The 20,543-nt window shown below is 55.0% G+C and overlaps 6 protein-coding genes across 6 annotated transcripts; 4 read left to right on the forward strand and 2 right to left on the reverse strand.

Annotated features, from left to right (window-relative positions):
• Positions 1–952: 952 nt before the first annotated feature.
• On the forward strand, positions 953–3,549 carry J3D65DRAFT_232474 (uncharacterized protein). Its single transcript, XM_066794700.1, has one exon. The coding sequence runs from the start codon at positions 1,053–1,055 to the stop codon at positions 3,489–3,491; it is 2,439 nt and encodes an 812-aa protein (XP_066659173.1). The 5' UTR covers positions 953–1,052; the 3' UTR covers positions 3,492–3,549.
• Positions 3,550–6,931: 3,382 nt separating this feature from the next.
• Positions 6,932–9,502, reverse strand: J3D65DRAFT_615274 (succinate dehydrogenase subunit A). The gene is made up of 3 exons (XM_066799306.1): positions 9,339–9,502; positions 8,668–9,125; positions 6,932–8,617 (listed from the first exon to the last, which is right to left on the reverse strand). The coding sequence occupies exons 1-3, from the start codon at positions 9,378–9,380 to the stop codon at positions 7,174–7,176; spliced, it is 1,944 nt and encodes a 647-aa protein (XP_066659174.1). The 5' UTR covers positions 9,381–9,502; the 3' UTR covers positions 6,932–7,173.
• A 556-nt stretch (positions 9,503–10,058) lies between these two features.
• J3D65DRAFT_615278 (60S ribosomal protein uL3) lies at positions 10,059–11,831 on the reverse strand. Its single transcript, XM_066799307.1, has 4 exons — positions 11,623–11,831; positions 11,268–11,424; positions 10,535–11,208; positions 10,059–10,482 (listed from the first exon to the last, which is right to left on the reverse strand). Exons 1-4 carry the CDS (start codon positions 11,712–11,714, stop codon positions 10,227–10,229), a joined length of 1,179 nt encoding a protein of 392 aa, XP_066659175.1. The 5' UTR covers positions 11,715–11,831; the 3' UTR covers positions 10,059–10,226.
• Positions 11,832–12,938: 1,107 nt separating this feature from the next.
• J3D65DRAFT_232770 (WD40-repeat-containing domain protein) lies at positions 12,939–15,396 on the forward strand. Its single transcript, XM_066794701.1, has 7 exons — positions 12,939–13,046; positions 13,131–13,184; positions 13,373–13,413; positions 13,518–13,615; positions 13,664–14,306; positions 14,363–14,958; positions 15,014–15,396. The coding sequence occupies exons 2-7, from the start codon at positions 13,141–13,143 to the stop codon at positions 15,035–15,037; spliced, it is 1,446 nt and encodes a 481-aa protein (XP_066659176.1). The 5' UTR covers positions 12,939–13,046; positions 13,131–13,140; the 3' UTR covers positions 15,038–15,396.
• A 604-nt stretch (positions 15,397–16,000) lies between these two features.
• J3D65DRAFT_600574 (UAA transporter) lies at positions 16,001–17,214 on the forward strand (the record flags this gene model as incomplete). The annotated part of the gene is made up of 4 exons (XM_066797977.1): positions 16,001–16,095; positions 16,144–16,160; positions 16,216–16,556; positions 16,612–17,214. The coding sequence occupies 4 exons, from the start codon at positions 16,001–16,003 to the stop codon at positions 17,212–17,214; spliced, it is 1,056 nt and encodes a 351-aa protein (XP_066659177.1).
• Positions 17,215–17,899: 685 nt separating this feature from the next.
• On the forward strand, positions 17,900–20,353 carry J3D65DRAFT_548353 (protein O-mannosyl-transferase 1; the record flags this gene model as incomplete). The annotated part of the gene is made up of 3 exons (XM_066796906.1): positions 17,900–18,157; positions 18,244–19,879; positions 19,935–20,353. 3 exons carry the CDS (start codon positions 17,900–17,902, stop codon positions 20,351–20,353), a joined length of 2,313 nt encoding a protein of 770 aa, XP_066659178.1.
• Between the last annotated feature and the right edge of the window lie 190 nt (positions 20,354–20,543).

Genomic DNA, 20,543 nt, shown 5'->3' on the forward strand with positions numbered 1-20,543 from the left:
AACGACAGCAGGTCTCTGCGCGCCTGGGAACTTGTCTTGCCCAAGCGCCAGGAGAATCGCCGCGCATCTTACCAAACGAAATGCCTGCACGCTGCCATCAGTAGAATCCAAGGCCACGCTTCGCAGAAGTCCCTTTTCATGTTTCAAACCTCATGCGCGCTCTTTGGACTCAGATTCTCAAGCCCGGGACCATGAAGAGAGTCCACTACCTTTCCACCTCACGGTATGTAGACGAAGTTTTGTCCTAAGGCCCAAGACGTGGGTGGTCGATCGTTCTGCTTCCAGTCAAATACTCGATGTCTTCCATCAGCCTCTCCGCGACCCTTCCATCGGATCCCTGGACCCTTCAACTTCGATGTGTCCTACGGTTCTTCGCGCCAAGTCTTGCCGAGATCGACACGCCAGAGCAGGCGTCTTCGCAAGAGCAAGTTGTCCGCCAGCGACAGGAATCCCAGGATTGGCAATGTCTCGAGATGCCATCGTATGACGGACGCATTTGAAATCGGAATGCGGGAGCTGTTCGATTCATGGGAGCACGCCGTCCGTGAGTTGAATTTTGGTGGAACTAGCGATTGAAATCGCGACGCAGACGGCAAGAAGTGTCGCCGTGTCTGCTGGCGAACAGTTTCCAAGGAAAGAAAGAGTCGAGCTGACAGACCGGGATGCGATTGCATGCGCCGGATCGAAAGTCGAGCCGACTTGGGAAGGCCCCCTGAGAACAGAGTCAAGAAACTCCATGGGCGCGATGCTTCTATTCTTTTCCTCTTTGCACCTCTCACTACGTTCTGGAAATCGTCAAGGCATTCGTGTCTTGCGCGAGACATCCAGAGCAGTGAAGAGGTAAATTCCATCGTTTCGTTATTTTCCGCCCTCTCGCCCTCTCGTTCTCCTTGCCGCTCTCCGCCCGGTTTCGCGCACCGTTAAGCGCTCTCCCCAGACGCAACCTTTGTTGCGGTTACCACTCCTACGGAGTGGGGCAATACTAGGTTCGCCTAGTATTTGCTTAACTGTCGGTGACTCTTCATAGAGTTCACCTTAAGACATCATCTCCAATGGACTCGTCCATTGCCCCCCGCCGTGAGAACGGCTCTGGTAGGAAGACCTACCCTGAGCAAGCCGCAAGGCCTGCCAAGAGGGTGAGGTCGTCGTCGGCGAACAAGGAGAACGACGACGAAGACTACCTCTACGTGGCTGACGGCGATGCCGACTACCACTTTGAACTTCGCGAGGACGTCCAGCCGAGGCGGTCCTCGAGGATCGCTGCTCAACCCCTGACCTTGAAAAGTCCGAACCAGAGGCTTTCTCGTCCTTTCAGGGTGCCCTCGAGGTTGGCTGCTCCCGGTCCGGCGCTGTCGACTCCGTCGCGTCCTCCCACGCCGCGTCCCGCTCCCACCTGGCATTCGGCTGTTCCCACGCCGGCTCCTTCGGCTTCGTCGAATGCTCCTGCTCCGTCGGCCGACAACTTGATTCGGCAATCAGAGGACGACGACGACGACGACGAGCCTCCCAGGAGGCCGTGGGGCAGGACGAGTGTCTTCCTCGAGATGGACGAAGACAAGGACGAGGAAGACGAGTCTCCGAGGAGGCCTTCGAGGGCGGGCCGAAAGCGTCTCATCATTGACATTGTTGGTGAGCAAGAGCAAGGCATGCCCGCAGAGGCCGGAGACCCCGTCGGGAACGATGGACTTCCCGAGGACGATGGACCTGCCGAGGACAATCGACCTGCCGAGGACAACGAGCCCGACTGGTTTGCCATGGTGGAGCAGGACCAGGAAGCTCACGGCGCTGTGGATGACGACAACGACGATGTCGAGCCTGAGGAAGACGACGACGAGAACGACAGCGACGGCGACATCGACGACGTCGACCAATCCAACGTCGGAGATGGCGACGATGAAGAGGACAATGATGCCTTCGCACTGTCCCCTGCTGTTCGTCGCCAAAGGGCAAATTTCGTCCGCAGAATGGAGAATCTCAAGATCAACATCGGTGAGCCCGCTGAACAAGGAGTATCATACACTGACATTCTGCAGAAGAGGGCACACCTCCACTATTCACTGTCCATCGAAGCCTCAACTCTGAAGCAAATCATCATGCGTCCTGAAAACGGCGACGGTCCAGTTGGTGCAACAAGATTTTTCATGTCATTTCTTCGGTACGTCAATGTTGACCACCTGGTTGACCATTTGGTGGGACAGCTTCCGGATGCTTCGGTCAACGTCCTCGGAGACGGAAATGGGCTTACGGCACAGAAGATCATGGACCTGCCTCGTCTGCCAAATGAGGAGATGTGCTTGACTGGGGTTTACCTCGGGCTTATCGAAGAGGACGGTCTCTACACTGGCTCCGCTCGTTCTGACTTTGGTTTCCTCTCACGATTCTGCCAGTATGACCGAATCGCCAAGGGTGGCCTGAAAGCAGCACTGCCTTTTGAAAGAGCCATCGCAGGGCACAGCGACAACGTCAACATCCGCGCCCTGTATGCATCACCGGTGGCGTCCACTCCGGCCATATACACGCTGTGCTACGAGACTTTGATCATGATTCTCGTGGACTCTGTGATGCCCATCTCCGAGAATATCAAATTTCTGCCAAGTCTCCATGGAGAATGGTACAAAGAGGCGGTGGGCGCTATTCGTGAACTGTTTCGCCCCTCCCCATTTCAAGGCCATGGCTTGAATCGAGTTTGGTCAATAGCGCAGTCTGTGCCCAGACAGTCCATACGCTACCTTCAGAACACGACGTGCAACAACTGCCACGTGTTGTGGACGCCAGAGACAAGACACAGCTGGGTCGACGGCCAGGTCCTCTTTGCCTGGAGATGCGCCGCTTGTGAGTTCTACCTCTGGAAAAGAGGCGTTCCCCGGCCAGTGAAGTTTCAGGTCAGAAAGCAGAGACTGGCAAGAGCAAGAGCGGCAAAACTCGACGACGTGTGTCCGAGCTGTACGGGTACCTTCGATCATTGGAACCTCGTCCGTTTCCAAGAGGAAGACTTTTTGGTTTGCGACAAGTGCAAAGGATTCATCAACCAAAAGAATCGATTCATGCGGCCGGACGATCATCGTTATGGCGACTACAAGTACCCTGACAAACCAGAGGATGGACTTTGTGTCAGCTGTCTTGTGCAGCCCTGCAGGACAATCGTCAAAATCTCTGGGATAGAGCATTGGGTGTGTGGCGCCTGTTTCAGTTTTCGTGATCGAAACCAGCGCCTGAAGGTGGCGACAGACCCCGGCCATAGGGACTACGGTCAAATTCCCGCCAGTGGTGAGTGCCCCAGTTGCTTGAAAATCTTCTCACATGACAAGGAAAGATGGAGCTCGGTGGACAAGGACGGCTTCAAAGTCAAGGTCTGTGGCAACTGTTATCAATTTACAAGGAGTAATCAAGGGCGATTCAAGACAGCTGCCAACAGGGGCCACAGAGATTGGGTGGCCCAGTGGCCCAAGAATGATCGCTATGTTCCAGTCAGTCAACTGCGACAGTCTTGAAGCTCGCGATGTCCATGTAGTGCGGAAAATATGAGATTGGTTTTATTCTATATTCAGGAATGAAAATGTGATCTTCTTTGTTCCTTGACTCGTGTTGCAATATGCCCAAATGTGCGAGTTTTCAGAGACGAGACCTGATATTTGTAGTTAAAAGGGATTGGTGTGGGACACAGAGGTTTCTGAAGAGATGGACCGAATCGCTGGCGTAAGCAGCCTGTACGCTATCACTGATGTTCTTCCCCTTTGATTCCCACCTCTACCTTGTTTTACCCGCGCGAGCAAGCGACAAGAGATACTAGGAACCCCCAGGCTTTTGCGTGGCCAAGGAAGGTATGATGGAAGAAAGCGGGATAATGGATCCTCCCGAATCACCGCCCGAGACACCACAGACAGGTACCTCAATGTTTGCTGTCACGCTCTTGCGAAGGGGCCTCAACGATCTTTCTGCTGTTCATGTTCCTTGTCTAGACACCCATCTACTTGGTCGATCAATCGGCCGATTTCATTTGAGAAATTTCGTAGAAGTATTTGTGGCCATATTGATTACTTGAATGGAATCACTTGAAAGTTTGCTGGCCGTACTCTACCGTACCATGCCCTGGTAACACAGCCACTGCCTTGGGGCAACGGCGATGGACGAGATGATGGACCCAGTGAACGAAGCGGGCGGATGAGGAGGAAAACGTGGGAAAGGTCGTGGCAACCTCGCATTCAAGGTGGTCAGACTCGACGAGTTCGGGGTAGCTGTCGAAAAATGATTGACCCATCCTAGCGCTTGCCGTGGATGTACGGTCAGACTTGGAGGGGTCAGGGGGTGTCATTGAAAGAGGCAGTATAGCTGGAGCTCGTCATTCTCGGCCAGTCTTCTTGTTAGTGGAGCTTCTGACCGATGGACCAACGCTAGATGCACCCGGCTCACGACCCCAAGCCAAATAAGTTGACTGAAGGTTTTAGTAAATCAATCAGCACATCAATCAGCACATCAAGCAGTGGACCAAGCAGCCATTGACGTGGTCATAGAAGCTGCTTTCCAGGCAGCAAACGAAGGGGTCAAGGTATAAAGAGCGGCTGCAGCGGCAATGGCAGAAGTGGAAATAAAGTAGTAGATTCCAAGCACGGTGAGCCGCGGATTGCCTCCTATTCTGAGAGATGTAGATATATTTTACTCCAGACTATAGACGTAACATCTTATCCTCCACCGCTTGCCTTTGGTCATGAAGTGACTTTTTTGGAGATCCTCGTCTTGGGAGTTTCGCCTCGCGGAGCCATTCCTATTTTTGAACTCCTCTCATGGACTTCGGTCCTACCACTTCCTTCGCGTCGTGGGGCGATTTCATCATCGCTTTATAGCCGCTGGCCTTCCAGTTAGGGTCGGCTTTGACATCACTTTGGATTTCGGTCCCACCACTTCCTCCGGGTCGTGGGGCGATTCCCTTCGAAGTTGCTTTGTTCTTTGGCACCCCATTTCGGGGCGACCATCCTCTCTCTCTCTCGCTTCATGAACTTCGGTCCTACGAAGTAGCGGTGGCGTCGTCAACAGCGTTTCACCTACTACATTTTCTCTTCACCACTGCCTACGGGTCGTGAAGCGATCTCCCAGGTCCTGCCTAGAGATCGTCTGTAAAGCCGGTGGCTCTTCATAGAGTTTTACCTTTTACATCAATTTTTTTCATGGGCTTCGGTCCTACACTTCTTACGGGAGGAAGGCGATTTTTTAATCGCTTTGACAGTCGCTGACCCTCCAGTAGGAGTCGGCTTTCAACACAACTCTGGAGTTCGGTCCTACCACTTCCTTCAGGTCGTGGGGCGATTTCCTCGGAGGTCATTTTTTGGGGGCGGTGGAGGGGAATCACTTGATGGGTTCGGGTTTAGCCATCCCTTACAAAATCGGCACTTTACTCCCTTTTTCCTCTTTTTCTCTCTCTTCCCCCCTTCTACAAACCCGCACTCAAACAAAATGGTCAAGAAATGGTCATTGACAAGCTATTCGGCCTCGGCCAGCGGTGTGCTTCCTGCCGACCTGACCTGCACGCCAGCATTCCTCCGAAACATCGCCAGGAACTCACGGCCAATTCGCGGAGTCCAACACTAGAGACGACTCGAAACGTCTACCGAGGAGAGAGATGGCGAAAGCTTCACGGGATGGATGCGGAGAACGAGAGAGGTCTCACGGAGCAGTCGCCACGATCTTCGGGCTCTTCGAGAACGGGGGGATTCTCGGCCCAGGAGAAGGGCGGAGAGGGGGAACTTGTTGGTAAAAGAGACCCGAGGTCAGCCTGATCCCGCTCCAGCTTTGGACGCAAATGATGTTAAATCAAAAGTCTTCAGCATGGAAACCTATCCCAACCTGCCGCAGGTGTACGCGTACAAAAGCCGCGATAGCCAGACGTTGGTCGCACCCGGTCACCTCGAACTAGCGGGGTCGTCTCCATCTTACCGCTCCTCTACGACATACGCTTCACCGACATCCGAAAACAATCTGCTCGCCAAGCGGAGTGCGGTGCTCAGGCTCAGCACAAGAATGGTGTTTGGCCAGTTGGTGTTGTCCTTGAATATCAACTTGGGCTTCGAGCTCCATTCGCAGTGGGTGCATCTCGACATTCGCGTCGGCTCAGACTCTGGGTACTGGGACTCTGATGACGGATCAGAGATGGTTTGATGGTAGACTGGTGTGCTGGTGGTGCAGGGTGTACGTTCTGGCTTTTCCAATGTTTCCTGGGGTCTGTGTCTTGTTTTGTCGGCGTTGGGGTTTAGACTGCTGCTGGCGCCACTTTGCGGGCGGGGCGTTCGCTCTTAGATAGCTGAGACGTCAGATCCGACGAGAGAATCGAACGCTTTCCAACGTTGACTGCTTCTTCGCGCACTACCATCACCACCTGTACGATGAGCAACAAAAGCGCCTCCACACTGGTCCCTAGGAATGTCAGGCCAGGCCGACAGGCATTCTTCTTCCACATCCTGCCAAGGCAGAAGCGTGAATGAAAAAGTAGAGGGACCGCTTATGCAGCGGTCTTTTTGTTCCAAAAATTGCGCCCCCAGCTGTTGAAGAAAGAGGAAAGAAGAGAGGGAAGGCGGAGGTGGAAACAGCGTGGAAGGCGAAGGGAGGGAAGCCATGAGGCCAAGGTGCCGATTTTGGTGGGAGAGCTGAACCCGAAGAGAAAATTTAGACCATTGAAATGGCCTGCCGTGGAGAAGTCAAGTGGAGAGCTGGATGGAGAGCTTTTATAGACAGCCCCCAGGCGACTTGGTTGCGCCTGCGCTAACCTTGGTCAGGCAGCTGGCCGGCTCAACCGGTTTCGACTTTGTCAAGTCTGATGGATGAGAGAGGCCAAAGGTCTAGGTAAGGTACATAGGTAGGAATTGTACCGGTAGGTCGGACCGGGAGGGGGCGCACAGATGCACGGGCCTGCGCACTACGCCCGATTAGGCAATATCTCGAACCTCAACACCACTTCGATAGTCTGTACGTCTGTGCCTGCGCGGCGTCCAAGCAAGTATACTGCGTGTAGAAGCATTGGTTTACACCCTATTGAGCTCAAAAACACTGTAATAGCTAGCTTATTGGCTGTATTCCAAAGCCAATTCGAAAATATGCATTTGCTGTCTGAACGAAGCTCCCCCTTGACCCCCTTTACATCTAAACACCAAGCCACTCTCGAGAACTTTCTCCTGGGCTTTGAATTCAGTAAGTACGGCGAAAAGGTGGTACCGGGGGTGCCTCTTCCGCGTCTAACGTAGTGCCAACGACCGCGCGGTAGCCCAGGTCCACCTTACCGTGCGGTTGCTTCTGCCAGGTGAGGCTATGGACCATCCAATTTTCGTCGTTTCTGTCGGGCCAGTCCTCACGTGCATGAGCACCACGAGACTCTTTGCGGTTCGCAGCGGCAACGGCAGTCTGGGTGGCGCAGGTCAAAAGGTTCCTCAGCTCGAGGGCCTCGACGAGGTCGGAGTTCCAGATCATGCTGCGGTCCTTGATTCCGAGCTGAGAGTAGGTGGAATCCACCTGGGCAATCTTCGCAACGCCCTCGTCAAGGGACTCCTGGGTCCGGAAGACGGAGACATCCGATTGCATAGTCTTTTGCATGGCCAGGCGAATCTCGTGTGTTGGCTTGGGGCCATCCGCAGTACGAACCTGGTCGACAACGGCAATCGAGTCAGCGCCAGCGTCAGCAGAGATGGGCTCGTGTTTCTTGCCGGGGCTGGATTTGTCGCGGATGGTGTGGGAAACGGCGCGACCAAAGACGATCAAGTCGAGAAGAGAGTTGGCTCCGAGGCGGTTGGCGCCGTGAACAGAGACACAAGCAGCCTCGCCGCAAGCGTACAGACCGTCGACAACCTTGTCGTTGCCCTTCTCGTCCACAGTAAGGACCTCGCCAGTCCACTTGGTGGGGATACCACCCATGTTGTAGTGGACGGTGGGGAGAACAGGAATAGGCTGCTTGCGAACGTCGACACCGGCGAAGATGGCAGCGGTCTCAGAGATACCAGGAAGACGCTCGTGGAGAATCTCAGGAGGCAAGTGACTGAGCTGGAGGTAGATGTGGTCTGCGTCCGGGCCTACGCCGCGGCCTTGGCGCACCTCCAGCGTCATGGAACGGGAGACGACATCGCGACTGGCCAAGTCCTTGGCGGTCGGGGCATATCTCTCCATGAAGCGCTCACCCTCGGAGTTGAGGAGATATCCACCCTCTCCTCTCGAGCCCTCAGTGATCAGACATCCAGCGCCGTAGATACCAGTGGGGTGGAACTGCACGAACTCGAGATCCTGGTTGGGAAGACCGGCACGTGCGACCATCGCCATGCCGTCACCCGTGCAAGTGTGGGCAGAGGTACAGCTGAAGTATGCGCGGCCGTAGCCGCCAGTAGCGAGAACAGTGTGGTTGGCGAGGAATCTGTGCAGGGTTCCGTCTTCCTGGTTGTATGCAATGACGCCCTTGCACTTCCCGTCCTCCATGATCAAATCGGTGGCGAAGAACTCGATGAAGTACTTCGTATTGTGTCTCAGAGACTGGCCATACAAAGTATGCAGTAATGCGTGCCCTGTGCGGTCTGCAGCCGCTGCGCATCTGTAGGCCTGTCCTCCTTTTCCGTACTCTCGGGACTGTCCGCCAAAGGCGCGCTGGTAACTGAGTGAAAAGTTAGCTTAGTCCGTTCCCACCCGCTCTTCCATACTCACATCTTGCCGTCATCGGTTCTAGAGAAAGGGCAGCCGTAGTTCTCGAGTTCGTAAACACTAGCTGGCGCTTCACGCGTCATGTAGTGGATAGCATCCTGGTCTCCCAACCAGTCCGATCCCTTGATAGTGTCGTACATGTGCCATCTCCAGTCGTCCTCGTGCATATTACCCAGGGCAGCATTGATACCGCCCTGCGCAGCTACGGTGTGCGATCGCGTAGGGAAAAGCTTCGAGATACAGGCAGTGTTGAATCCAGCCTCCGCGAGACCGAAAGCGGCGCGAAGACCAGCACCACCGGCACCAATGACGAGAGCATCATATTCGTGATCTATGACAGGGTACTTGGTGCCAACGTGGGGCGAGGCCTCCTTCGCACGGAGCGGATCGGTGGTGATGATCCTCGAGACAGGTCTTGACGAGGAAAAGGCGCGGAACTGGGGGCGAGCGAGTCTCGCAGTCTACAAAAACGACAAGTCAGTCAGAGTCGCGCATCTAGTCGTGGATATTGTGTCCAGATTGGCAAAGCAGTGGTCTTGTGGAAAGGGATACCAGAGGCAAGTCTCTCAGCAAAGTCTATGATGCTCCGATATTGCCCGCGGGGTGCACGTCGCAAGAGAAGAGAGGACCAGCGCAACAACGTAACCTGGGTTCGGAAGGACTGTGGAACTCACCTGTGCCTTGGAGGCTAGCTGCCGCAACCTAAGGGCCGACATTGTGGGCAGAGGGGTGGAGTGGAGAGGATGGAGGTTTGTAGAGGCCGGGACGTCTTTGGTGCATTCGATACACTAATGGCGCATTTCCCTACGCCCACAAACGCGGTTGCTCTGATTGGTCAACGGCCATGCCTCGGCTACAATCGACCGGGAGCTTGCGTCTGCACGCCTCGATCCTCGTGCCAAGTCATGAAGAAAGACAAGCCTCTGGGTACATCTCGCCGACCATGATACTTTCACAGGTATTCCGCAACGCCTTTGGCTTGGGTGGTCGTAGTTTGCATCGTTCGACAGCATTCCGGTCCATTATCGTCGTTTGCACACCGGAATCAGCTTTCCCACCATCATCACCGAAGGCCGAGCAAACCCCTAAAGATCTGTGCCGCTTTCAGTCCAGTGAGCAACCTCAGCATTCCTTACCAACGGGTTTCGACTCTGGTTTCACAATATGCGGCTGGGCCAAGCTTTTCTTGGTTAGACGCCTGGAGAATTGACATTCATTATGTTTATGCGCTCAAGCTGAGCTCAGCACTGAGCAGTCATAGAGAAAAACTCCTTTGACCTCATTACCCACACAAAACGTTGGAATCGTCATAGCGGTTTTTCATGGTTTCCATCACAGGGACATCAGGTCTCCTTTGCACTCTTCAACATGACCTCATCGCACAAACGGAAATCATCATTGCGGTATTTCATGGTATCCATGACTTTCTCATTGTGTATCTTTTGGATGTGACGCGTGCTTTTAGCTACTGCTTCACCGAAACGAACATGGATAACGCCAGTGCTACCGCCAGCCCTTCATAAACAAGATGCAAAACCAGACCAGAAAAGAAGAGAAACACCTTAAGCGGAGACCTGGAGGTCCTTCTTGAGGGTGCCCATGATTTGCCTCTTCTCGGCAGGGGTCTGGTAAGCACCGTGACCGAACTTGGACGAAGTGTCGATCCACTTGAGGTCGACCTTCTCGAGGGCCCTACGGCTGGTGTGGACGAACATCGACTTGCGGAGAGTGACGACCCTCTTCTTGACACCGGGGATGCAGCCCTTGAGGAGGAGGAAGTCGTTCTTGACCTCACCGTAGCGGACGAAACCACCCATGCTGAACATCATGTTAGCGATTGCCTTGTAGGTTGGCTACCTGGTGAACTTACGGAGTGATGGTCTTCTTGGAGACGTCGAACTCGGTCGAGGCGTTGCCAGCGTCTTCACCCTTGCCGATGCGGTAGATCTTGTGGTTGACGGAGGTACGGTGGTGGTAACCCATTTGACCAGCACGGGCAACGGTCCACTGGACGTGGGACGGATGCCAGGCACCGATACAGGCGACCTTCCTGAGACCCTTGTGCGTCTTCCTCGGGAGCTTCTTGGTGCCCCACCTGGAGGTGACACCGTTGAAACCGTGGCCCTTGGTGACGGCGATGCAGTCAATCATCTCATCCTGCTCGAAGATGGAGGTGATGTCGACGGGCTTCTCGAAGAGACCCTGGGCGAACTCGACCTTGTCGGCGATGCTGCCACCGTTGACCTGAACCTCCATGAGGTGGGCCTTCTTCTGCTTGAGAGGGGTCTTGGAGATCTGGGTGTGGGCAAGGACGCGGACGACGGTGCAGTACTTCTTGATGCGCTCGAGCTCGCGGGTGATGCTCTTGCCGCTGTTGTCGGCGTACTGCTTGGCGTACTTGGTGAAAGCCTTCTTCTTGCTCTTGTACCAGTTCTTGTAGAACCTCCTCTTGACCTCGTCCGACAAGTGCTCGGCCCAGACGGTGGTGAGCGAGCGGAGACCGCGGGGAGTCTCGATGTAGCCGACGACACCAACGACGACAAGCTGCAAATTTGTAAGTACGGGTCACTGTGATGGTTTCGATGGCGGTCGATTGTACGTACGGGAGGAGTCTCGACGACAGTGCAGGCCTCAACAATCTCCTTCTTGTGGTTCTTGGCACCGGGACGGTCCAGGTCGCGGACGATGGTGGTCATGCCGGCCTTGTAGCCCATCGAGGCGGTGAGGTGGACGGGCTTCTTGGAGTCGTCCTTGGGGAAGCTGTATTGTTGCCCATGTTAGCTCTCATGCCCAAAATCCGGGGTGCTCGACCAGTGCCGCGGGAGCGCTTTGCGTCCAATTCTTCGCGGGGCTGACGATTTCGACTGGTGGATCGCCCGGGCCCGTCATATCCATCTCTTTTGGTGTGCAGCGCTCCCGGGTCGGAATTGCGAAAGTGTGAACGAGGGCCGAACGTACCTCTTGACCTTACCCCGGTGACGGGCAGCCCTCTTACGGGGCAAGAAGGCCAGCGAGCCGTGGCGAGGCGCCTCGAACTTACGGTGGGACATTTTCGCGGTAAGTCGAGGTTGGTTGTCGTCGTGTCGTCGTCTCACCGGAGAGAGTTCAAGAGAAAGTGGACTTGCTCGAATTCTACGAGTGCGTCTAAGCGAGTGGTCCGTGCATGGTGGGATCACGTGCCATCGCCCCTTCCCCGGCCGTGACGACTGGAGTTACGTCAAGCATCGTATGGATGCTGCCAGCAGCCCAGGTGTCGAAAAAGTGAGCATCTTTTATTCCAGCTGCTGTAATGAACGACAGTCCCCTAAGCCCATCTGTGGTGACGGCAACAGCTCCCCAAGCATTACGTTGATAGCGGATGACTGCCAGCAGCTTTTGGCAACGAATGCTCCCTGCCGGCTGGCGTTTATTCATGGTTCTTGTCAATTCTGACAGGCAGGTGAGCATTTCGAGGCTCTCAAGTAGGTTCAATTATTTGTTGATGCAGCGTCCTCGTCGCTGCGCATCAAGCTCCCTCATTGCTCTGGCAAAATTTGGAACTTCCCCAGGCAATGGACGGTACAAGAACCTCGTAGCTGTATATTCTACAAGATTGGGTTTCGACATTCATCATTGCTCGCCTTTTCAATTCACAGTTGATGCTGGATGCTGCTCTCGGGTTCCCGTTGCGTGCACCACAGGAGGTTGAGTCTTTGATCTGGCTGCCTCATATGGCGTCATGCAAGACTGCCCACCACCAGGCACAGATTCGGCCTGAAAACAAAGAACAGCCATCCCAAGTGACTACGTGGACGCGTACGAGGGCTGTCAGGCACAGGGTAAGCGCTGGTGATGCTTCCACGCGCCCTCAGGCTTCCGCTACGTCATATGCACACGACTGGAAGAGACTAGCACAACGGGCACAGTGACTTTTCGGAGTGCAAAAGTACGATGGGAGATTGACGGAGCAAAGCGCAAATGTTCACGGCAAGCGCTCGATTCATTGACGTGCAAGAATCTGACGTGTGGTCGTGGGTGCACCTCAGGGCAGAGAGGCTTGGCAGAACAGTCAGCCAGTGCCGCCGCCAAACCTGACGGGAGCCAGCCAGTCCAATCCCCGCTGCACCCAAACATTAACCTCACGCCCGTCCCCAGACCCGACTATCTCCGTACGTAATTGACCTCTGCTGGCCTTTGCTGCCGTCGACTCCAGCTCATCCTCGTCCCAGCCGGAGAGACGACGCCTCCGCCGGCCGCGCCTTTCCCTGCCCTCGACACTCATTCTACGGTGACGCGCCCAGCCCTAGCCGCTTTCGTCCAGCCGTACTCCGCTGGGACATTGCCTCAACGCCCTCAACAGCACCGCTAATACCCTCCGAAGCCCTCGCGGATCCCCTCGAGCAGCTTGTCCTTCCGCTGCAGACCTTTTGTGCCCACGTCTCCGACACCGTCACCGCCTTCTCGACCTCGAACACCAGTTGGCGCAGCTTGGAAAAGATGGTAGAAGCAGAGGGCAACCCCACCACGTGGAAGTTCACTCAGTAAGCAAGCCCCTACAATACGCGGTCCGTGGTGTTTGCCCCGGAGCAAAACAAGTCACGACCCATCGCTCAAAAATCTCGCCCTGAGCCTTGAACCTCGCTGCTTGGATCGTTCTTGGCTGCCCCTCCGTCATGGACAAACAACCCGGCCCTCACACACCTGCAGCGGCTAACTGGACGTTAACCAGGTGTTTCGGTGACAAGGGAGATGTTGAAGATATCACGGAAGGTTTGTGTTTAGACCGTCGAGTCCTTTTTCTCCTCGCTTCGGCTTTTTCTTAGGTTCACGCTTATGCTGTCTTCATTTCGCAGCTGACGTCAAGTCCAAATCAGCCGATATCATATCTACCGTCGAATTCGATGAAACGGGTGATTATCTGGCCACGGGAGACAAAGGAGGTAGAGTCGTGCTGTTCGAGCGCAATAGGACTGTACGTGTTCAGCCCCTCGCCTACCCGCGCGGCTGACCGTTTCTGCAGAAGAAGACTTGCGAGTACAAGTTCCACACGGAGTTTCAATCACACGAGCCCGAGTTCGATTACCTCAAGTCCCTAGAGATCGAGGAGAAGATCAACAAAATCAAGTGGTGCAAGCGCCAAAACCCCTCCCACTACCTCCTCTCCACCAACGACAAGACGATAAAGCTATGGAAGGTCTTTGAGAAGTCCCTCAAGGTTGTGGCCGAGAACAACCTATCGCAAGAGTTGACGCCAGCCGGCGTCCCAAGCGCTGGCGGTCCTGTGCAGCGCCCTCGCTTCCGCGGCGCCCATGATCTCAAGCTGCCTCGCCTTACTCTTCACGACACGGTCGTCGCCGCGGTACCTCGCAAGACCTACGCCAATGCGCATGCATACCACATCAACAGCATATCGGTGAACAGCGATGGGGAGACGTTCATTAGCAGCGATGATCTTCGGATCAATCTGTGGAACCTGAACATTCAGGACCAGAGCTTCAACATTGTAGACATCAAGCCTGCAAACATGGAAGAGTTGACGGAGGTCATAACTGCGGCCGAGTTCCACCCCGAGTCTTGCAACTTGTTCATGTACGCCAGCTCCAAGGGAACGATCAAGTTGGCCGATATGAGGGAGAGCGCCCTGTGCGACCAGCATTCGAAGCGTGAGTGGAAACTTCCGTGGCGATGGAGGTCTTGTCCGCTGACTTTGCGCGCCCAGAATTTGAACAGGAAGAAGACCCGCAATCCCGTTCCTTCTTTTCCGAAATCATCTCCTCCATCTCCGACGTGCGGTTCTCTCGGGACGGCCGCTACATTCTCTCCCGCGACTACCTCACCGTGAAGATTTGGGACGTGAAGATGGAGAACAAACCAGTCAAGACCATCCCTATCCACGAGCATCTCAGGCCGCGGTTATGCGACACGTACGAGAACGACAGTATTTTTGACAAGTTCGAGGTCGTCTTTTCTGGCGACGCCAAGAACGTCATGACGGGCAGTTACAACAACAACTTCATGATCTACCCCTCGGACCCGGACAAGGAGACGGAAGTCGTGCTGCAGGCCGACAAGTCGGCATTCAAAGCTAAGAAGGTTGGAATTCCTACCCCGATGGGTAGCAATGCGTCGACAAGCCCGACTGGCTCGGGCAAGAAGGGCAACTCGAGGGCAGGCAGCCCGGCAGCTGGTGCGATTGGGCCCGGACAGCGGATGAGGAAGGAGACGGACGCGGATCAGATCGACTTCAACAAGAAGATCCTGCACATGAGCTGGCACCCCAACGAGGACAGCATCGCCATTGCGGCCACCAACAACGTGAGTACCTCGTCCCTTGTGGCTTGTGAATTTGGACTTGAGCTGACCAGAGCAGCTTTTTGTCTTCTCCGCATTGTAAGAAGGTTCCAAAGTTGGGTTGTCTCAAAGGCGTTGGTGAAGCCGGGAAGCCTAGGTCCTCCTCTAATCCAGCGATTAATTCCGTTGTTCGCAATGATGCAGCTAGATGGCATTCTCATGAAGTCGATGAGCCAAGACAGTAGAATAGGGATGGGGCGCATCGACGTGGTCTTGAAATGAAACGTAAAAGGGAATAGCTCCAAGTGCAGTGCTCTGTGTGATATTGAACCGCGCAGTTGCTTGACATGTCGTGGGGCTTGGGGTAGACAAATAGAGCAAGACGTCGAGGAGCTTTTCCGCGCTGCATATATTAGTCCTGTACCAATCAACCTAGCGATGCCGTGCCGTTCCGTCGGCGGGTTCTGGCGTGGGTTCTAGCAGGGAGCTTGATGTTCAGCCCTACAGACGGCGAAGAAAAGCCAAGAGGCGCATGGGCATTGCCGACTCGATGCCACGGTAGCCGGATCCTCGCTCACAACTTTGCATTCGCCGCACTCACATCTTAGACAGCCCAGGATGATGGCGTAACAAGAACTGGAAGAGCTACGTACCTCACGCTTTCAACCAGGGTTCGTCAAAATTAGTAAGCACCCTTCTCAAACCACTGGCTCGAGGCCACCTTTTGTGATGTTACCTCTGTGCTCCCCCTCGGTATTGGCATGAAATAGCGGCGATCTCCGACTGCGAGCCCATCCATCTGCTGCCTCCCGTCGAGAAAGACGGCCAGGCCTGCGCGCCAACGACTCGACTCGACTCCTCTCTGACCCTGGCTTCTAGCAGACGAGCAAACCCTTGCCTCTTCGAACCTGGCCGAAGCTTGGCCCTTTCAGCTTTCCATTCTTTTCCCGGGCCCCATTGCATCTTTGGTTTGATCGCAAGAGCGTCCAGTTAGCTAGCATAGACTGCAAGTAATCATAATGCTGCCGCTTGCACCAATTGGCATCACGGCCCTCATCTTTGGAGGATGCTGCTCCAATGCAAGTCTCCCAGCTCACATCACCGCGCGTTCTTCTTTTTGACTAATTTCCTGCAGGTTTACGCCCTCGAGGCAATCGTCAAGTAAGTACGCATGCCACAAGTCTCGACGCATTAACTGACTCTGAGTAGGCGAGAACCAGACAGTGGTATGTACCGCTCGATTCGGCCATTTGGGTTTCATTCTGGATTAACACGCTCCAGGCCTCCTCATAACCCTTGGACAATTCATTCTCACGGTGCTGGCTACCTTTCCAGCTCAGTTTGATTCCAGTCAGCCCTATTTCCTGAAGCGGAGCTCCGTACCCCTTTACAAATGGTACATGAGCGCAGCCATGTTTTTCGCCGTCAACATGTTGAACAATTGGGCGTTTGCCTTCAACATTGCCGTACCCGTCCACATTGTTCTGCGGAGCTTCGGCAGTGCCAGCACCATGACCGCCGGATGGCTACGTGGGAAGCGCTACTCCACTCTGCAAGTGTTTTCCGTGGCACTTTTGACGGTTGGCGTGATAGTCTCTGCTCGTGCCGACGCGGCAGGAAAGGTCAGTCATCGAATAAGCCGAGATTTTATGCGTGCTAGTCTGACATCAACCTCAGGGCAAGTCTGTGAGCACCAAGGGCATCAATTTCTCGGATGCGTCGTTCGAAGCAGGCCTGGTCATTCTCCTAGTCGCGCAGCTCCTGTCTGCGTACATGGGCGTCTACGTGCAAGACATCTACGAGCAGCACGGCAAGCATTGGGACGAGAACTTGTTCTACTCGCATTTCCTTAGCATCCCCTTGTTCCTGCCCCTCCAGGGCACTCTGCGGAGCCAGTTCAATCGCCTGGCAGTTTCGCCGCCGCTGCGTGTGGCCGGAGTCGTGTCATCTTCGTTGCCGAGCTCGGCAGAGAGACTGCTGTCGTCGATGCCCGAGTCTGTTTTCATGTTGTTGCTCAACTCGATCACGCAATTGGTGTGCATCAGCGGCGTCAACCTGCTTAGTGCAAATACGACTGCCGTCACGGTCACGATTGTGCTTAATATTCGCAAGCTGGTCAGCTTTCTCATAAGCATTTGGTTGTTCGGGAACAAGATGAGTGGACAGATGCTCTTCGGAGCGATGCTGGTGTTTGGGGCCGGAGCATTGTATGGATGGGAGTCGACGGTTGGCATCAAGAGGAGACAGGGCAGACAGGCAAAGGAGACGAAGAGCAGGTGACGCAAGCCGGCGAGGAGAAGAGAGCGATAGATGAGATCGGCGTGGCCTCATGCCAATAACAAGAAAGAATTGTGATGGAGACATTCCACGCCGACAGATGCCGCGCGTAGATCCACTCATGTTTCGTGGCGCCACGGACAGCATCCCGGCCGCTAAGGTACGGAAATATGCTTAACGGGACGGCTGGCGGCCAAGACGACGGCGACGGAGGCGGAAGCGGCGGCGGCGGAGGACTGACTGGCTAGCGGATTGCGGCCACGGTAGGCGGCTCTGCATAGATAGTGCGGTGGTGATTGATAAAACAAAGCTCTGGTGTTTGATGTTTCGACGCGGGCGGGCAGCCCGGTGGTGGGGCTCGCCAGGGGAGAAGTGAGAACCGAAGTGACAGCCCAGGGCCAGAAGAGGGAAGCAGGGGGGATCATGTCCAGCAGTCCGGTACGCACTGGCGCGTTCTTTGGCCTCCAACAAGAACACCTAACCTGTACCACCAACACACCACCCTCGCTCACGTCTTGAATTCTTGTCTTCACCATCCTCCTTGGTTCCCTTTTTATTGTTGCCCCGTCCTTGCCCCCTCCATTGTCTGTAAGTCGCCCTCTCCGCCGTCTCCAACATGCGGTCGCGATCCTCTAACCCGTCCTTTTCATCCCAGCTCTCCTCGGCCGCACGTAGCCTGTGGCCCACCATGTCTTCGCCCGCCCCCGTGCGGTATCGCGGCAAAGACAAGCCCAAGCGCTCCGCGACGCCCTCCCTCGAGAATTCGTCCGCCGACAGCAGCGATGCCGACAAGGTCAAGGCGAAACCGAGCCCCTCCAACGGACTCGGCAGGGAGTGGGACTACAAGCTTGCCATCACCGTGATCACGGCCCTGGCATTCATCACTCGTTTCTGGAACATTAGCCACCCTGATCAGGTCGTCTTTGACGAGGTCCACTTCGGCAAGGTGCGTGTCTACAAGTCGGTGGTTTGGAGCTTCGAGGCACCCAGGGATTTTTTTGCGCCGGCCTGAAGCTGACTCGATCTTGACAGTTTGCCTCGTACTATCTGCAGCGGACCTACTTCTTCGACGTTCACCCTCCTTTCGGAAAGCTTCTCTTTGCGTTTGCCGGCTGGCTGGTCGGATACGATGGCTCGTTCCTCTTTGAGAACATTGGCGACTCGTACATCACCAACAAGGTGCCTTACGTTGCATACCGCGCCATGCCAGCTACCATGGGCGCTCTGACTGTTCCCGTGGTCTTTCTTATCATGTGGGAGTCGGGCTACAGTTTGCCCGCCTGCATAACTGCTGCTGGACTGTTGCTCCTCGACAATGCGCATATCGGCCAAACGCGTCTGATTTTGTTGGACGCGGGGCTCATCCTGTCCATGGCCTTGAGCGTGCTCTGCTACATCAAGTTCTACAAGGAGCGCCACGTTCCCTTTACGGTCAAATGGTGGAAGTGGCTCCTTCTGACCGGCGTCTCCCTCAGCTGCGTCATTTCCACCAAGTACGTGGGACTTTTCACGTTCCTCTCTGTCGGTGTCCCCGTTGCGATCGACCTGTGGGACTTGCTCGACATCAACCGTCGTCAAGGTTCTCTTTCTCTGCCTGAATTTGGCAAGCACTTTGCTGCGCGCATGACGGGACTCATTGTTATTCCCTTCCTTCTCTACCTCTTCTGGTTCCAGGTCCATTTCACGATTCTCACGAGGTCTGGCCCCGGCGACGACTTCATGACCCCTGAATTCCAGGAGACGTTGAGCGACAACATCATGACGCAGCAATCTGTCGACATTAGCTACTTCGACGCCATCACCATTCGCCACAAGGAGACCAAGGTTTATCTTCACAGCCACCCAGACAGGTACCCGCTTAGATACGACGATGGCCGCATTTCTTCCCAGGGCCAGCAAGTCACTGGATATCCCCACAACGACACCAACAACCAGTGGCAGATCATCCCTGCTCAGGCTCCGGTAGACACGCCGCGCCCCGTGAAAAACGGCGATTTGGTCCGCTTGCTTCACATGGGCACTAACACGGTTCTCCTCACTCACGATGTCGCTTCTCCGTACTTCCCCACCAACCAGGAGTTTACGACTATTGACCTGGAGACTGCCAACGGCGAGAGGTTCAACGACACGGTCTTTGAGATCAGAATTGAGAATGGCCGCCCCGGACAGGACTTTAAGAGCATGGCTTCTCACTTCAAGCTGGTCCATTTTCCGACCAAGGTCGCCATGTGGACTCACACGACGCCTCTCCCGGACTGGGCTTACAAGCAGGCCGAAATCAACGGAAACAAGGCAGTCCAGCAGTCCAGCAACGTCTGGTACGTTGAAGAGCTTCCGTCTGTTCCGGAAGACAGCCCGCGTCGCGCGCATGAAGCTCGCAAGGTCAAGAAGTTGCCCTTTTTCAGAAAGTATCTCGAGCTGCAGCGTGCCATGTTCTTCCACAACAATGCTCTGACTAGCAGTCACCCGTACTCGAGCTTCCCCATTTCCTGGCCGTTCCTCCTGCGCGGTGTCAGCTTCTGGACGGACAACGACACCAGGGAGCAGATTTACTTTGTGGGCAACCCTCTGGGATGGTGGATTGCTAGTAGCTTGCTTGCTGTGTTTGCGGGTATCATTGGCGCAGACCAGCTGGCCATACGCCGGGGCGTCGATGCGCTTGATGACCGTAAGTTTAATGTTATTGTGTGCTTTGGAGAAGGCTTTGCTGACAAGGGCGCTAGGCACTCGGTCACGTTTGTACAACTCGACAGGATTCTTCTTCCTTACTTGGGCTGCGCACTACTTGCCATTCTTCATCATGGGACGTCAACTCTTCCTCCACCACTACCTTCCCGCGCACCTGGCGTCAGTGCTTGTGACCGGAGCCCTTGTTGAGTTCATCTTCAACATTGAGCCCCCCACGGTCGCCGAGTTGAACGGCAAGAGCAACAAAAAGGGCATGGTCCGCAGGAGACCTGTGCGCGAGAGGATCATCGGACAGTCGATGCTGGCGTCATGGGGCGCCGCTGGCGTGATTCTTGCCGTGGCACTCTGGAGCTTCCTCTTCTTTGCACCGCTCACGTATGGCAAGCCTGGCCTCGACGTGCCACAGATTCTTGCCAGGAAGTGGTTGAACTACGACCTGCACTTTGCCAAGTAGAAACAGTGAGGCGTAGCAGTAGTGGTGAAGCGTGGCAACATGAGAGAGGGTTTTTGGCGTCTGCATAGATGAAGATGGCAAAGGCGATGGTCGCACTGTAAGACGAGTAGGATTCTTCGAGGCAGGGATCCAGTGGCTGCAATGCACAAGGGCGCACGGGGATTGATTCTGTCACATTTTCTATTTTGTA

Source organism: Phyllosticta citribraziliensis, assembly GCF_038025025.1.
Source record: "Phyllosticta citribraziliensis strain CPC 17464 chromosome Unknown J3D65scaffold_2, whole genome shotgun sequence".
NCBI classification, from domain to species: Eukaryota; Fungi; Ascomycota; class Dothideomycetes; order Botryosphaeriales; family Phyllostictaceae; genus Phyllosticta; species Phyllosticta citribraziliensis.

What these genes read in the sequence shown, in the direction of transcription:
- J3D65DRAFT_232474 (XM_066794700.1), top strand. Translation starts at nt 1,053, where the DNA reads ATGGACTCGTCCATTGCCCCCCGCCGTGAGAACGGCTCTGGTAGGAAG.
- J3D65DRAFT_615274 (XM_066799306.1), bottom strand. Translation starts at nt 9,380, where the DNA reads ATGTCGGCCCTTAGGTTGCGGCAGCTAGCCTCCAAGGCACAG. An exon ending in AGCTAGCCTCCAAGGCACAG is followed by an intron (nt 9,126 to 9,338) that starts GTGAGTTCCACA and finishes TCGTTTTTGTAG; the next exon opens with ACTGCGAGACTCGCTCGCCC. An exon ending in AGAACCGATGACGGCAAGAT is followed by an intron (nt 8,618 to 8,667) that starts GTGAGTATGGAA and finishes CTTTTCACTCAG; the next exon opens with TTACCAGCGCGCCTTTGGCG.
- J3D65DRAFT_615278 (XM_066799307.1), bottom strand. Translation starts at nt 11,714, where the DNA reads ATGTCCCACCGTAAGTTCGAGGCGCCTCGCCACGGCTCGCTGGCCTTC. An exon ending in CACCGGGGTAAGGTCAAGAG is followed by an intron (nt 11,425 to 11,622) that starts GTACGTTCGGCC and finishes GCAACAATACAG; the next exon opens with CTTCCCCAAGGACGACTCCA. An exon ending in TCCAAGAAGACCATCACTCC is followed by an intron (nt 10,483 to 10,534) that starts GTAAGTTCACCA and finishes CATGATGTTCAG; the next exon opens with CATGGGTGGTTTCGTCCGCT.
- J3D65DRAFT_232770 (XM_066794701.1), top strand. Translation starts at nt 13,141, where the DNA reads ATGGTAGAAGCAGAGGGCAACCCCACCACGTGGAAGTTCACTCA. An exon ending in TGTTCGAGCGCAATAGGACT is followed by an intron (nt 13,616 to 13,663) that starts GTACGTGTTCAG and finishes CCGTTTCTGCAG; the next exon opens with AAGAAGACTTGCGAGTACAA. An exon ending in GTGCGACCAGCATTCGAAGC is followed by an intron (nt 14,307 to 14,362) that starts GTGAGTGGAAAC and finishes TTGCGCGCCCAG; the next exon opens with AATTTGAACAGGAAGAAGAC.